General features: G+C 42.0%; 1 protein-coding gene across 4 annotated transcripts in view; it reads right to left on the bottom strand.

The window, feature by feature from the left end:
• The window catches only part of LOC145343909 (oxysterol-binding protein-related protein 5-like), a 157237-nt gene that overhangs the window by 49705 nt on the left and 91330 nt on the right, over window positions 1-16202 (bottom strand). For 2 of the 4 annotated variants that reach the window (XM_080190425.1, XM_080190426.1), the window contains 3 exons: window positions 9853-10000; window positions 5822-5895; window positions 1665-1745 (listed from right to left, as the gene is read on the bottom strand). In XM_080190425.1, the coding sequence (XP_080046551.1) occupies window positions 1665-1745; window positions 5822-5895; window positions 9853-10000 (303 nt within the window). Of the gene's footprint in view, window positions 1-1664; window positions 1746-5821; window positions 5896-9852; window positions 10001-13796; window positions 13856-16202 lie in introns of those variants that run through there. The other 2 variants (XM_080190423.1, XM_080190424.1) reach the window with 2 other exon arrangements.

The following is a 16202-nucleotide window of genomic DNA, read 5'->3' on the forward strand; positions in this document are numbered from 1 at the left end:
GGTCTTGAAAAAAGCATCAATGATGGTTTTATTGGTAGGTAAGCAGAGGTCAGGATGAAGTTGAGCAACGTCACAGAGATGAATGTCAGTGGTTTTAGTGATGACACCAGTGTGTGGTTGGAAGTTCAGTTCAAGATTAAATATGACACCAAGGTGACAGACAGCTTGTTCAGCCTCAAGACAGTTGTCAGGTAAAGAAATGGAGCTGATGATGGTTGCAATTGCTATGCTATCTATATAACTGATATGTCTGACATTTTGCTGCAGAACACACTCCAAAAATTATTATACCTGTTGTAACTATTTATCATGGGTCCTCCTAATTTGTACATTCTAATATACCCTACAGTGTAGTAACTGATACCTCAAACTTCTCATTGTAATACTGTTTGCAATAGCTTGTGCATCACACCCAGGATTTTGAGTTTGTGACGATGACTAAAGATAATGCTTTGATTTTCTCAATATTTAATTGGAGAAAACTTTGGCTCACCTGACAATAGAAATCAGACAAGCAGTCTGCCAATTTAGATTGTGGAAGTGTTGAAAGACATGGTGGTGAGGCCAAGCTGGATGTTGTCAGTGTACATGCAGAAACTGATATTGTTGAGAATAGGAGAGGCCAAAGAAGATTCCAGAGGTGACTCTCTAGGAGTGAAAAAAGATGGTGATTTTCTGACTACGATAGACAAGAATGGAAACAGGTGAGCGTGAGTGGATGACGGTGTCGAGGTTTTGGAGGAGAATGATATGATCCTGAATGAGATGCACAATCTATTGCAAACAGTATTACAGTGAGAGGTTTGTGGTATCAGTTAGTACACTGCAGGGCATGTTAGAATGTGCAAATTAAGACAACGCATGGGAAATAGTTACAACAGGTATAAGAACTTTAGGAGTGTGTTCTGTTGAAGAATGTGGGATATAAAAGGGTAATGTAGATAACATAGCAATTACAACTGAAAATAGGGTATTTGGCCCAACTAATTTATATTAGTGTTTATTATGCGAATAGTAGTCCTAATCCCATGTGTTATCCTGTTTCCCTGTTCTTTTTTTCCTTTAAACACCTAAGGACTTTCCTTAAAAAGCCAACAAGGTTGTTTCTTAAATCACTAATTCTAAGCTGAATTAGAAGATGTTCTGAAAGGGTTGTAGGTTTTCATTTTTTTTATTCATTCATGGGACAGGGGCAATGCTGGCTGGTCAGCATTTGTTGCCCATCTCTAGTTTCTTTTGAGAAGATGGTGGTGAGCTGTCTTCTTAAATCATTGCAGTCACGTACTGTGGATTGACCCACTATACCTTTAGGGAGGGAATTCCAGGATTTTGACCCAGTGACTGCAAAGGAATGGCAGAAGGAAAGATGAGCTGAATGGGCTGAAAGGCCCTTCTCATCTCCACGTCTCTGTACTGTCAGAGAATAAGGAATGTGCAGATTTCAATACACATTTCATGGGATATGGTGATCTGAAACTCAGAACTCGAGAGACTGATCTGCTGGTGAATCTAATACATGACTGCTTTGTGAAGCTGATGTCAGATCAGTTGATTAATTTCTTTTTTGTATTAAAATAATGATTTCATCTCAAAAGCTAAGAAACAGTGAAGGAAGTTACACAGGGCCATCCTTTTCTGCTGCATTGTCACCAGGAGACACGTACCTTCAAAGTTTCTTTCTTGGTGAGTTTAGAGATGTGGGGTACACAGTCTTTGCTGCAGCCGTTGTATAGCTTGGAATCAGACTGAAAGAGACGTGGGAGACTAGGTTAACACTGCTTCACCACAATGGGAAATGGATATTACAGCTAAGCTCATCAGGGCCAGTTATTTTGCTATAGTTGGTGGGTATGACAACCATTTTTCTTATTAATTCACAGCACATGGCCATTGCTGACAGGATCAGCATTTATTGGCCATCCCTAATTGCCTTTGAGAGGATGATGGTGAGTCACTCTCTTAAACTGGTACAGTTGTGTGGTCCAGACACTTCCTTAGTGTTGTTAGGGAGGGAATTCCAGGATGCTGACCCACTGACAATGAAGCAGTCGGGATATATTTCCAAGTTAGGATTGTATATGGCTTGGAGGAAACTTGCAATGAGTGGTGTTCTCATGCGCCTCCTGCCTTTGTCCTTTAGGGTGGCAGAGGACAATGCTGTTGAAGAAGCATTAATAAGTTGCTGCAGTTCATCTTGCAGATGGTGCACTCTGCTGCAACGATGCGCTGGTGATGGAAGGATTCAACATCTAAGGATAGCGTATGGAGTACTGATTAAGTGGGTTGCTTTGTCCTGAATGGTTTCAAACTCCTTGTGTACTGTTGGAGTTGTACTCATCCAGGTAAGTGGGAAGTATTCCATCACACTCCTGATTTTTCTGCAGATAACAGATAGCGAACAGCATTTTGGGATTCAGATGGTGATTATAACCTGCAGAATTCTCAGCTTTTGATCTACTTTCGTGGCTGGTCCAGTTAAGTTTCTGATCAATGGTAATGGTGAGGTATTCAATGGTAATGATGCCATTGAAAGTCAGGGAAAGGTGTTGAGATGGACACTGCCTGGTATTTGTGTGGCTTGAATGTTAGTTGCCACATCTCAGCCCAAGTCTGAATATGCCTATACTAGATTATCCAAGGATATGCAAATAGAACTGAACATTGTGTAACCATATTGGACATCCCTACTTTTGATGTTATGGAGGGAAGTTCATGGACGAAGCAGCTGAAGATGGATGAGACTTGACCAGACTAACTCCTGCAATGATATCCTGGGGCTGAAGGGTTTGGCCTCCAACAATTATGAAGAACTTCCTTTGTGCTAGATATGACTCTGGCCTTTCACAAGCTTTCACACTGATTTGTAATTTACTTGAATTTCACTAGAGATCCTTGATTCCACTCTCAGTCAAATGCTGTCTTGATGCCAGAAACATTGTGGGGGCAATTCTCCCAAAAAAATTCTAAATGTCTAATTTGCAAAGGAACTGGAGTAAATCACACTATTTTCCCCACACACATTGCACTGCTGAGTGCACTAGTGTAAATCAGTCCAAAAATCAGTGGGCGGGGCCTATTCCTGCTAGCGAGGCTGGCAGCATCGCGCTGAGCAGGCCACTGCGCATCCACTGATCTGTCAGCACTGAAATCGGTGTACTGCCAGCCTCCTGACTGTTGGCTAGCCCTTTGACCCCCATATTGCCGGCCGTGCGACCCCCCCCCCCCCTCCCCCCGCGCGGCCTGACTGCTGGCCTTCCAAACAGGCCCAAGCCAGCCTTGACCTGATCTCCCAATTTCTCCCCCATCCCTAAAGGCAACCCACCCCTTATCCACATTGATGGCCAGCCCCAATCGCTGGCCTCTCTTCCTTTGTCACTCAGCCCAAGTGCAAAGTGAAAGTGGGACCCCCACACTCTCAGATCGCCCCCTGGAGGCCCCACCCCCATTAGGCCCCATACCCTTGGCACTTCCTGATGCCTGCTGGGTAGTGCCTTTTGGGCACTGGGACCTTTCCCCTTGGGCAGTACCAAGGCACCCAGGCTGACAATGCCCAGGGGGCACCTTACCCTCTGGGGGCCCTCGATTGCTCTCTCTTCACTCCAGCAGGGTTGTGCTGCCAGCTCCCCGCAAGTGGGGAGCTATACCAAATCTGAGGCTAGTGGGCCCACAGATTTCAGTCCCAGGCCCACTAATGCTATTTAAATTGAATGCAACTAATGATTTAAATAATTTATACATCCCTGCGCCAGAGCGTTGGTCATCCCACTGCCGGAGACATGTGGAGACATGGTGCCCACCAGTGAGCCCGCAAAACAGCCTCCACTTGAGTCTCCTGGCACATTACATTCCAAAAGCAGCACAGCAGGCTGGGAGAATCGCCCCCATTATCTCTCACCTCACCTACAGACATCATCTTTTGACTATGGATAAACAAAGGCTTTGATAAGTTCAGGAGCTGAGTGGTCCTGGAACTCAAACTTAGCATTTCAAAATAGGTCATTGGTGTCATAAGAACATAAGAACATAAGAAATAGGAGCAGGAGTAGGCCATCTAGCCCTTCGAGCCTGCCCCGCCATTCAATAAGATCATGGCTGATCTGTCGTGGCTCAGTTCCACATTCCCGCCCTCGCCCCATAACCCTTAATCCCCTCTCTTATCAAAAACCCATCAACCCGTGTCTTAAAAATATTTAGTGAGGCAGCCTCCACCACTTCAACGGGTAGAGAATTCCAGAGATTCACCACCCTTTCAGTGAAGAAGTTCCTCCACAACTCCGTTCTAAACCGCCCCCCCTTTATCTTGAGGCTGTGCCCTCTAGTCCTACTGTCTTTTTTGAGCGGGAAGAGTCTCTCCACCTCTATCCTATCCATCCCATTCATCATCTTATACATCTCAATGAGATCTCCCCTCATTCTTCTAAACTCTAACGAGTACAAGCCTAGTTTATTCAGCCTCTCCTCATAGCTCAACCCCCTCAACTCTGGTATCAGCCTAGTAAACCTCCTCTGCACTCCCTCCAAGGCCAAAATATCTTTGCGCAGTGTCACTTCATAACATTGACAATGATCCCCTTTATCACTTTCCTGATGGTTTTGAATAGATCTTTGTGAAATAAATTGTTCTGTTAGAATTAGTCCTGCTTTATGTGGGCAAGGCATTTTTTTACATTTTGATCACAGTGCTGTAACTAGAGAAGTATAAGTTGGCTAGAAGCATGGCTAGTTCTGGAGCACAGATTTTCAGCATTATAGTTGGTATATTTTCAGGCCCATAAGCTTCTCTGTAACCAATGTGCTCAATTGTTTTTTTGATCTCATGCAGAGTGAGTCCATTTGGCAACTTACTGACTCTTTGTGATGTTGGAAGCCAAAGGATCACTCATTCTTCATGTTTAAACTTAGACAGTGATTACTGGCAGCCTTTTGACAGAAGGGAATCACAGCCAGACTTACATTATCAGAGACCATCTTTCTTGCTTAGAGGAACTAAGGTTCATTTTGGGCCTTTACATAACCATACAACCCAAGACTGAACAAGGCATCATGAATCTGGTCTCACACCTGGGATTTACATGTTCTTTATGCTGTATTGAACCGGTGTCACTATTCACTGAAGCATTTATTACATTTTAAAATTGTACTTTTTTTTCCCAACTGAAACAGCACACATGGTTTACTTTAATCTTTAATGAGGTTCTGATCATCAGGTTCATGCTGTGTCTGATGGGTTTAAAACAAATAAGACCAAAAACAGAGATTAGTTATGGAAGTGGAATAGTGATGGATTTGCTTCATGAGAATGACTTGATCTGTTTCTGATAACATCCAAGCAGCAGTCTGTAAAATGGAAATTCAGGTGCTCTGCACGACCTTTACTGTCCTCTCCTCAAGGTTGTTATACCTTGGAGCAGTTCTTCTGATATCAGTGGCCTCCAGGTCTCACTTACTGTGACCATTGTTCCCTCTATGCCAGAAGAGAAGAAAGCATGGCAGGGAGGATGGCTGAAGTGGGTTGTAAGTAGGGAGGTGGTTTAATTTTTACTCTGAAACTAGCTGGCAGTGACTGCACTGAATCTGTGCAATGCCCTATGGAATCTTCCAAAATGTGGAAACGAAGAGCATCTGATATAGAATTTCAGGTTTCTGGTTTTCTTTTGTGCAGCTGATCTGGTCAGTATCAGGGTGTGTGGCTTAAATCTGAAATGTTTAAGAGATTCCTTTGAATCCAATCCAGAAATTACTTTATACTCTCTGTGCTTGTTGGGTGGCTGTGGGTTGTTCCCACTTGAAGTATGTGTGGCCAGGAATGTCACATCCCTACCTTACTGCTGCTGATGGGTGTTGAAGTGACTTCATCAGTGAGAGCTGAAAATCCATTCTTTTCCATATCAGTGCCTGTGGTAAATAAAAGATACAGGGAGCAATGAGCCAGCATAGAGGATAGTGCAACTGCCGAACTGGTAACACAATGGCCATTAACGCCCTGCCTAGAATGCCAGGTGCAGCAGGTTCAATAAAGTCACAATGAAAATAGACTGAATCAGAGGATCAGTAGGGCACTTTCCTACTCAAACTTGTAAGAATCCTTAGCACCCTGTTCCACACAGAGGACGCAGGAATGCTTGTAAATACTTGACCAAATGTTGATTGGATGCAGGAGGTATAACAATGCACAACAAGCCAGCCCACTTTGAAGAATTAATATACAAGAATCTACTTTGCAGTGTGAAGTAGCAAACAAACTGTAACAAATACACAGCATTAAATACCTGCTTGATCAAAATCAAAACAATGACTGCTTGCTTCTCTCCATGCCTAATGGCCAGCCAAAACAGTAGTTTCCAGGAGAATGATTTTGTTCGCGTGTCATTAATTTAATGGCAGTGGATTTTTTTTTTAACCAAAGATCAATTTCATCATTAAAGATTTTCAAAGTGGTTGAGAAATTTTTGGAATAATTAACCTCCAATGACCTGGTCATCTGAGGCAATGTCACCTATATAAGTAAACAGCTTTGTCCTTAACTGAGTCACATCTAGATCGCAATTCAAATCAAAATCCAACTTGACAATGCATTGATATTCTGTCCTGTCATAAGAAAATCATACAGTCAGGACACTGAGCTTGTGAAAATCCCATGCTGATTTTGCAAGATGAGGTATTAAAACAGGAATAAGATCCAAGATCCCTTCACAAATTCATGACAAAGAACACATTATGATTATGATTACAATTACACAGCACAATCAATGGTGTCTCAGTATCCTGTCGCTGATCTGTACGTGGACTCTCAAAAATGGTATAAGGATCAGTAGTTACTATGGAGACTGGAATGTCTGTGGTAGGTGCAACATTTAGCGGTGTGTGTGCATTGTAGGCACATAAGTAAGCATAGAATAAAAAACTACATCGACATTATTAATTCGTTCCCTTTTCAAAGACAGTTTACATGATCATGGATTCTGTATAACCTCCTTAATGTCCTGAAGGAAAGTCCTGTAGAAATGCTCAGCAACTCCAGAGGTAATTCGGTAAATTCCAGGACATTCATTACCTTCACATTTGTATTATTCAAATCCAGCATCCATGCCCTTTTAAAAAGTCAATTATTGAATTGAGAAGGTCCAGTATTTCTTACTCATTCCTAATTGCTTTGAAGACTGGTGGCGGACCGAATTTTTAAGAATTGAATTGGGCCGGTTCTTTCAAGTTATCCTAGGTGTGTGTATCCAGACAACAGTGCAAAGCCAATTAAAACTATTGTAGCACGAATTAACCAACCTCTTCCAAGGGCAATGGCCGTTTGTCAGAGTCACACGGGACTCCTATTTTGTGTGCAGACAATTCCCTCAGAGGCAGCGAGAGCATAATAGGAGCCCAGAGCGCCATTAAATGAATGTGAGAATATAGAATTCATCACAGGCAAATGCCTTCAAGTGGAAGTGTTTTCCCTGCCGATGGATCCACCAATAGCTCTGTGTATTAGGATTTGTCTGCTCTTCTGGGAACACTGTCCAGTTAGAGATGGCAGGTAGGCTCCAAATGCAGTAGGGCCAGAATAGCAATTTCGTCCTCTCCTCTGGGTGTACCCAATCAGCGGACACCAGACTTTGTGGGCTGCAAAGCCTTCTTTCCTTCTGCCGCTCTGATTGGCCCTACTGCATTTGGAGCCCACTGCCATCCCTAACTGGACAGTGTTCCCCGGAGGTGATTTCTTCATTCAAAAAAGAAAATGCTGAAAAATCTCAGCAGGTCTGACAGTATCTGTAAGGAGAGAAAAAAGAACTGACGTTTTGCTTCCAGATAAGAACTGACGTTTTGCTTCCAGATGATCCTTCGACAAAGCTTTGATAAAGGGTCATATGGGCTTGACACGTCAGCTCTTTTTTCTCTCCTTACAGATGCTGTCAGATCTGCTGAGATTTTCCAGCATTTTCTCTTTTGGTTTCAGTTTCCAGTATCTACACTAATTTGCTTTTATCCAGCGATTTCTTAATTGGTGCCTCCATTAAGGTTGCATTTATTTACTGACCACCTGTCCTTCTGGGTTCCTGACCAGGAATTCTTCGACAACAGGGTTACCTGCTAGTAGCAAAACTCAGTCCATAATCTAGATTATTACTGCAGAGTCTGGAATACTAGTTCAGTTAAAAAAAAATCACAGCACTATAGTACCACTGAGGAAATGTTGTATCTATGCTTTATTTGATTATCTTGAGATTTCCAATCCCATTCCTAACTAGATATTTATCCAGTCTATGTTCAGGGAGTTTGTCTCAGTGTCAACAGCATTTTTGGGGATCTGTGCCAAGACTGTTCCAAAGATCGCACGTGTTGTTACAATTTCTTCCAGTGATGTGTCTCCCAGTAAATTGACGGGTGAGTGGCATCTTGATAAGTAGAGCAAAAGTAGATGAGTAAGCTAACTAAGGAATGTGCTGCTTGGTGAATAATTAATTCCTTCTAGGACCCATGTGAAATGCATGTCAAATAATGTCCAGAAACAAATTAAGTTAGGTTCAGTGCAATAACATGTATGTCATAGAGTCATAGAAGTTCACAGCATGGAAACAGCCCTTCCCTCCAACTTGTCTATGCCACCCTTTTTTTTTTAAAACCCCAAAGCTAATCCCAATTGCCTGCATTTGGCCCATATCCCCCTGTACCCATCTTACCCATGTAACTGTCCAAATGCTTTTTAAAAGACAAACTTGTACCTGCCTCTACTACTACCTCTGGCAACTTGCTCCAGACACTCACTACCCTCTTATTACCCCTCTTAGGGGCATGAAAAAATTGCCTCTCTGAACACTTTTGTATCTCTCCCCTCTTATTTAAACCTATGTCCTCTAGTTTTAGACTCCCCTACCTTTGGGAAAAGATATTGATTATCTAGCTGAACTGTGCCCCTCATTATTTTATAGATCTCTATAAGATCACCCCTCAGCCTCTAAGCTTCGGAGAAAAAGCCCCAGTCTATCCAACCTCTCCTTATAACTCAAACCATCAAGTCCTGCTAGCATCCTAGTAAATCTTTTCTGCACTTTTTCTAGTTTAATAATATCCTTTCTATAATAGGGTGACCAGAATTGTACACAGTTGATCAGAACTGTACACAGTATGTGTGGCTTTAAACCACTCTGATCACAAATATGCTACCCCACATCCCTGATCTGAGTGCTCTGACTTTCTGGTTTACAGTTTCCCAAATGTAGCAACAACGTTGTGCTTTAAAAAGTAAGCCTATACCATGAATGTCCACAGACTATTCAATATTGGGGCATTATGCGAGTACAATTCTACCCTCACCAACTGGGCACCCTCACATTTTCTGAATGGTGATTATGTGTGGAACTTTCCCCTCCTTAACCCAGTGACACTAAGATTAATTGCAGTGGCCCTACTGCTGCTCCAGATCTGTCAACTCAGTACTATATAGGAACCAAACTAAAGAACCTCTGGCCTGCATTCTTCCACATCACATTAGTTTTATCAGTGGAGTGGGGAATTCACGCAAGAATTTTAATGCTGGTCACGAACTAGCAGCTCCAACTGGACAATACATGAATGCACACCTGGCAAGTAAAGAATTGAGTTCAGTAGTAACGCGACCCATGGTTAAACACCAACTGAGCCATCGAGATGTTTCGATGGTACCATCTTAATGCAAGGATAGAAGTTACATCATTAATGGTAAAGCACTTGTTTTATATATATATATATATATATATATATATTATACCAGAGCTCATATTGTATTAGAATTTGCATAATTACTTTCTTGCACTGTATTGTCTGCAAAATATCATTGTATATCAAAGATGAAGTAAAAGTGAACCAAACTTAACAAACCTGGGGTCAAAGGGCATATCTCATTGTAACCTCCAAAAGAAGAGTTTCGGGTTAGCTTGCGAGGGTCGATTTTCTGTGGTGTTGCCAATCCAGTACAGAGTGAAAATCTGCGCCGCGAGACATGATCCTCTTTCATGGCATGAGTTTTCTGCAGAATACAGAAAAGTACTTGTGAGTCCCTACCAGAGGGCAATCCACAAGGAACTAAAACACAGCCAACAACTGTATTCTGACTGATGTGCCCGGTCTTCATGTGTTTGGACAATGCCCTTCCAGCCATTAAGCGCATAAGAACATCAGAAATAGGAGCAGGTGTAGGCCATCTAGTCCTTCGACCCTGCCCCGCCATTCAATAAGATCATGGCTGATCTGAAGTGGCTCAGTTCCACTTTCCCGCTGCTCCCCATAACCCTTAATTCCCTTATCTATCAGAAATCTATCTACCCGTGACTTCAACATATTCAACGAGGTAGCCTCCACCACTTCAATGGGCAGAGAATTCCAGAGATTCACCACCCTCAGAGAAGAATTTCCTCCTCAGCTCTGTTCTAAACTGCCCCCCTCTTATTTTGAGGCTGTGCCCTCTAGTTCTGGTTTCCTTTCTAAGTGGAATCTCTCTACCTCTACCTTATCTAACCCCTTCATTATTTTGTAAGTCTCTATAATATTCCCCCCTCAGCCTTCTGAACTCCGAGTACAGGTCCAGTCTATTCAGTCTCTCCTCGTAAACCACCCCCCTCATCTCCAGTATCAGCCTGGTGAACCTTCTCTGCACTCCCTCCAAGGCCAATATATCCTTACGCAAATAAGGGGACCAAAACTGCACACAGTACTCCAGTTGTGGCCTCACCAATGCATTGTACAGTTGCAGCAAGACCTCCCCGCTTTTATATTCTATCCCCCTTGCGATAAAGGCCAACATACCATTCGCCTTCATGATCACCTGCTGCACCTGTGGGCTGAGTTTTTGCGATTCGTGCACAAGGACCCCCAGGTCCCTCTGCACAGTAGCATGCTGCAACTTCTCACCATTTAAATAATATTCCATCCTGCTATTATTTCTTCCAAAGTGGATAACCTCACATTTGCTAACGTTATACTCCATCTGCCAGGTCCTTGCCCACTCACTCAGCCTATCCAGATCTCTGCAGACTTTCCGCGTCCTCCATGCAATCTGCTTTTCCACTCATCTTTGTGTCATCAGCAAATTTCGTTACCCTACACTGAGCCCCCTCCTCCAGAACGTCTAAACAGTCGAGGCCCCAGCACCGATCCCTGCGGCACTCCACTAGTCACCAACTACCAACCAGAAAAGCACCCATTTATTCCAACTCTCTGCTTTCTGTTAGATAGCCAATCCTTAATCCATACTAACAGTTTACCCCCAACTCCGTCTGTGTACGCTAACCTTCTGCAGCAACATTTTGTGAGGCACCTTATCAAATGCCTTCTGGAAATCTAAAAACACCACATCTACCGGTTCCCCTCTGTCTACAGCACTAGTCATATCTTCATAAAAATCCAGTAAATTCGTCAAACACGACTTTTCCTTCATGAATCCATGCTGCGTCTGCTTGATTGAACCATTCTTTTCTAGGTGTCCCACTATTTCTTCTTTAATGATGGATTCTAGCATTTTCTCAACTACGGACGTTAGGCTAACCGGCTTGTAGTTAGCCGCCTTTTGTCTGCTACCTTTTCTAAACAGCAGCGTAACATTAGCTGTTTTCCAATCCTCCGGCACTTCCCCAGAGTCCAGCAAATTTTGCTAAATAACTACTAACGCATCTGCTATTACTTCTGCCATTTCTTTCAGTACCCTGGGATGCATTCCATCTGGTCCCGGGGACTTGTCTACCTTCAGTCCCGTTAGTCTACCAAGCACTACCTCTCTAGTAACAGTAATTGTATTAAGGACCTCATCTCCTACCAACCCTCTATCTTTAATATTCAGTAAGCTATTTGTGTCCTCCTCTGTGAAGACCGACATAAAAAACTTATTTAAAGTCACAGCCATTTCCTCGTTTCCCACCATTAAATCCCCCCTCTCATCCTCCAAGGGTCCAACATTCACTCTAGCCATTCTCCTCTTCTTTATATATTTGTAAAAACTTTTTCTATCTTTTTTATATTTAGAGCTAGTTTAGTTTCATACTCTATCTTTCCTTTATCGCTTTTTTAGTCATTCTTTGTTGTTTTTTAAAATCTTTCCCAATCTTCTAATTCTCCACTATTTTTAGCCGCTCTGTATGCATCAGTTTTTAATTTAATACTCTCTTTTATTTCCTTCGATATCCACGGCTGGTTATCCCTTTTCTTACAGTCCTTCTTTATCACCGGAATATATTTCTGTTGAGTACTGAAAAAGATCTCCTCAAAGATCCTCCACTGTTCCTCAGCTGTCCTACCAACCAGTCTACGCCTCCAATCTACATTAGCCAATTCCGCCCTCATCATACTCCCCTCTGTTCGAGCAGGGGACACTGGTTTGGGACCCTACTTTCTCACCCTCACACAATACACTTTCCAACAGGGATTCATGGTGATGAGTGATCAGGAACAGTCCTGCTCCATTATTAGCTGCAGAATTGCCAGACTTTAATCCCTTCTCTATAGCCCATAGAGAAGTTTGCTAAAAATTAACTGAGCAGATTTAGAATGTTAGCAGAAAACTTCATATCTTGCGCGATAAAACAAAAGCACAGTGCACGAGGGTTGGTGCATGTGAGAAGTCATACAAAAAGGAAGGTGAGAAAAGCCCATCCAATCTATACATGCCCATCTTATCAACTGGACAGTAGATTTACCTTCCATCATTACTACAATTAATAAAGTCCAGAAGAGACAAAAGAAAACTGCCCAATTTCTGGGAAATCCTCTTGGAAATTCCTGGTCAACTCCCTAAGGTAAGCATATCCCAGGTGACCATGCTTACCTATGGTCTGTTTCTGCATTTGATACACTTGAACCTGTCCAACCTCCCTGCAGGACTTAAAGGACCAGAAATGCTCTCAAAGGTCACAGACATCTTAGCCCACCTCTGTGCATCTTCTTATGACTCAATGAGCAAAATTTATCCTCTTAAAATTTATAAAATGATCCACACAAACTTAACTTATTCAGATAAATAATTGGTTCAGGGTTATTTTGTGCTTGTCAAGGCAATGTACAACGTACTTTTGCCCAATCTTAGTCCTAAAGCAACAGTGTTTTGCTTGCAGCCTGAGTGCAATTGGCAGTTTAGTTCTCAGGAGAGACTCAGTGTTCCTAAACATTGTCATGTTTTGCTTCTAAAACTCACCTAGAGAGCCTCATGTACATAATCTAACTTGTTTTCTATTATGGATAAATATTCATTCAGGTTATGTGCATGCGAAGCTAACCTCCACTCAGCTGATGAAGGAGCAGCGTTCTGAAAGCCCATGCTACCAAATAAACCTGTTGGACTTTAACCTGGTATTGTGAGACTTCTTACTGTGCTAAACTAAAAGCAGCAGGTTATAGACACAGTTAAGGAGGCTTCACATAAATCCCACTCTCAAAGACAGTGCAGTATAGCACACAAGTGCAAGTGTTAATGTGAAGTGTTTGCAAACGTGTTCAACCAGATGTGCCAAATGGATAATCCTGCTTGTTCTCCTCCTGATATCTATAGCATAAGTTGTCAGTGTGCAAGTGTGCAACCAATTCCCTCAATTCCATATAATGTCCCAGCTGTTGTGCTAAAGAGCCATGCTTCAAGGCTGGTTACTTCCCTTTCCAAGCTGGTCCCACGCACTCATGACATTGACATCTACTTACCAATTTGGAAGGTTTCTCAGATATGACCTACCCGTGATAAACTGAATAAATCTAATCCAGCTAATTATCACCCATCAACTTCCACACCATTCATCAATAAAGTAATGGAAAGTCATCAATAATACCACAAAGTGATATCTCACCATAACCTGCTTCTTGGTAAATGCAGCTGCAAGAATCAAGGCTGTCTGCACGAGTAGGAAAAAAGTTATGACGATGATGTCACACCTTAAGGAAACTATTATACAATAACAGGTGACCCAAATATGCATGCTACAAAATCTTGCCAGTCAACATGTCGGCCAATTATTTTTAGCCCATGCCAAATCTTTACATAAAGAAATAATTCATTCATTGTTGACCTTGTTTAATTATAATGGCAATTTAATGTAATAATAATTTAATAATAATAATAATAATTTATCGGCACAAATTTAAGCTGCAATTCACAAATAAAAGACTTGCTACAATTAACATTGTTAAAAGACCAGGGAAAATCACTGTAACCTATTTGCATGTTGCAGTTCCCTTATTTTGCATGTGCTCCTTGAATTTAAAATCACTGAATCTCAGAAATGTCGGTGGAGAAGGCGGCCAATTGGCTCTCCATATGAGCATTATGACTTAGTGCCAACCTCCTGCCCTTTCCCCACACATTGTTTCTTTCAAAAATTATTTAATGCGATCTTGAATGCAATGATTGAACATGCCTCCACCACACTTGCAGATAGTGCATTCTTAACCCAAACCACTCACTGTATGAAAATGTTTTTATCTACATTGCATTTGTTTCTTTTGCAAATCACTTTAACTCAGACCCCTCTTATTCTTCATCCTGTTACAAGCAGGAACAGGTTCTGCCCATCTACTGTGTCCAGCCTCTCTCAATTTTGTGCACCTCTATTAAATCCCATTTTAGTCCTTTCCTCTCCAAGGAGGACAGTCTCAACTTCTTCAATCCATCTTCATAACTCAAGTTTCAAATCACTGAAAACATTCTTGCAAACTTCCTCTGCATTCTCTACAATTAGTTCACATCTTGTCTAAAGTGTGCTGCCTGTACCCCTTTAGAGTTATATCCCTGATTTTGTATTATTTGTCCATGTTCTTCCTACCAAAATGAAATACCTCACACTTTTCTGCATTGAATTTCATCTGCCACCTATCTGCCCATTTCATCAAATTGTCTATATCCTTTTGAAGTTCTACACTGTTCTCCTCAAAGTTTACAATGCTTCCAAAGCTGGACTTTTCTGGCCTTCTGCAGTAGGTTTTCCCTCAGCGGAGGCAGTTCACCATTGGCCACCAGTGGGATCTTCCAGTCCTGCTGAATTCAATGGCCATTTATGCTGCTCAGTGGCCACACAACCAGAGAACTGCTGTGGCGTTGCCTTTGGCAGGACTGGAAAATCCCACCCCAAGTTTTGCATCTATACAAACCTTGAAATTGTCCTCTGCAGACCAAGATCTAGATTGTTAATGGAAAAGCAAGGGCCCCCATATCAATCCCTGGGGAACATCACTATAACTCTTCCTCTAACCCACAAAAAACCATTACTCATTGTTTCCTATTCCTCAGCCAATTCTGCATCCAAGTTCCTACTGTCCTTTTATTTCATGGGCTATTACTTTTCTCACAAGTTTGTGGGGTGACATTGTATCGAATGTCTTTTAGAAATCCGTGTACACCACATCAACAGCATTACCTTCATCAACCCTCTGTTAGTTCTTCAAAATACTCCAACAAGTTAGTTAAACAAGGGCAGTTGCTTCCTAATCAACCACATTTTTCCACATCTGTTTTTTGGTAAAGACAGATGCATCCTCCTCTATTCACTATCGTTTACTATTTACACAAGACTTGGGGATTTCACTTTATGTTGGCTGCCAGTCTTCTGATTTGCATTTTCATTTCCATTCTGAACTAAGTGTTTTGTATTCTCTACCTTACACCTGTCATAAGCACATTTTTCTTCTACTTTATTTTAATTTTTCTCTCCTTTTTCATCCAGGCAGCTCTGGCTTTTTTTGCCCCACCTTTTTCTTTTGAGGGAATATACTTTGATTGTGCCCAAACTATTTCTGTTTTGAAAGTATCCCATTGTTCAGCAACAGTTTCTCCTGCCAACCTTTGGTTCCAGTCTAACCAGCCCAGTTGCATTCTGCCCCTTTAAAGTTGGCTCTCCCCATTTGATCATTCCTACTCTGGATTGCCCATTTAACTTTTTCACTGTCATCCTAAACCTTATGATGCGATGATCACTGTCTCCTAAATGTTTCCCCACTGACATCTGATCTACTTGGTCCACCTCATTTTCAAGAAACAGGTCCAGCAGTGCCTTCTTTCTTGTTGGAGTGGACACATACTGCTGCAGAAAATTCTGCTGAACACAATCTAGGAGTGCGTGCCCTGTCTTCCCTTTACATGACCTATATCCATGTCTATATTCAGATAAGTAAAGGTCCCCATTATAACTACCCAATAATGTTTGCACCTCTCTGTAATTTCACTGCTGATTTGTTCCTCTATATCCTTTCCACTAGTTGGT

This window comes from Carcharhinus amblyrhynchos, chromosome 6 (assembly GCF_965287045.1).
Source record: "Carcharhinus amblyrhynchos chromosome 6, sCarAmb.v2.hapA, whole genome shotgun sequence".
Taxonomy (NCBI): domain Eukaryota; kingdom Metazoa; phylum Chordata; class Chondrichthyes; order Carcharhiniformes; family Carcharhinidae; genus Carcharhinus; species Carcharhinus amblyrhynchos.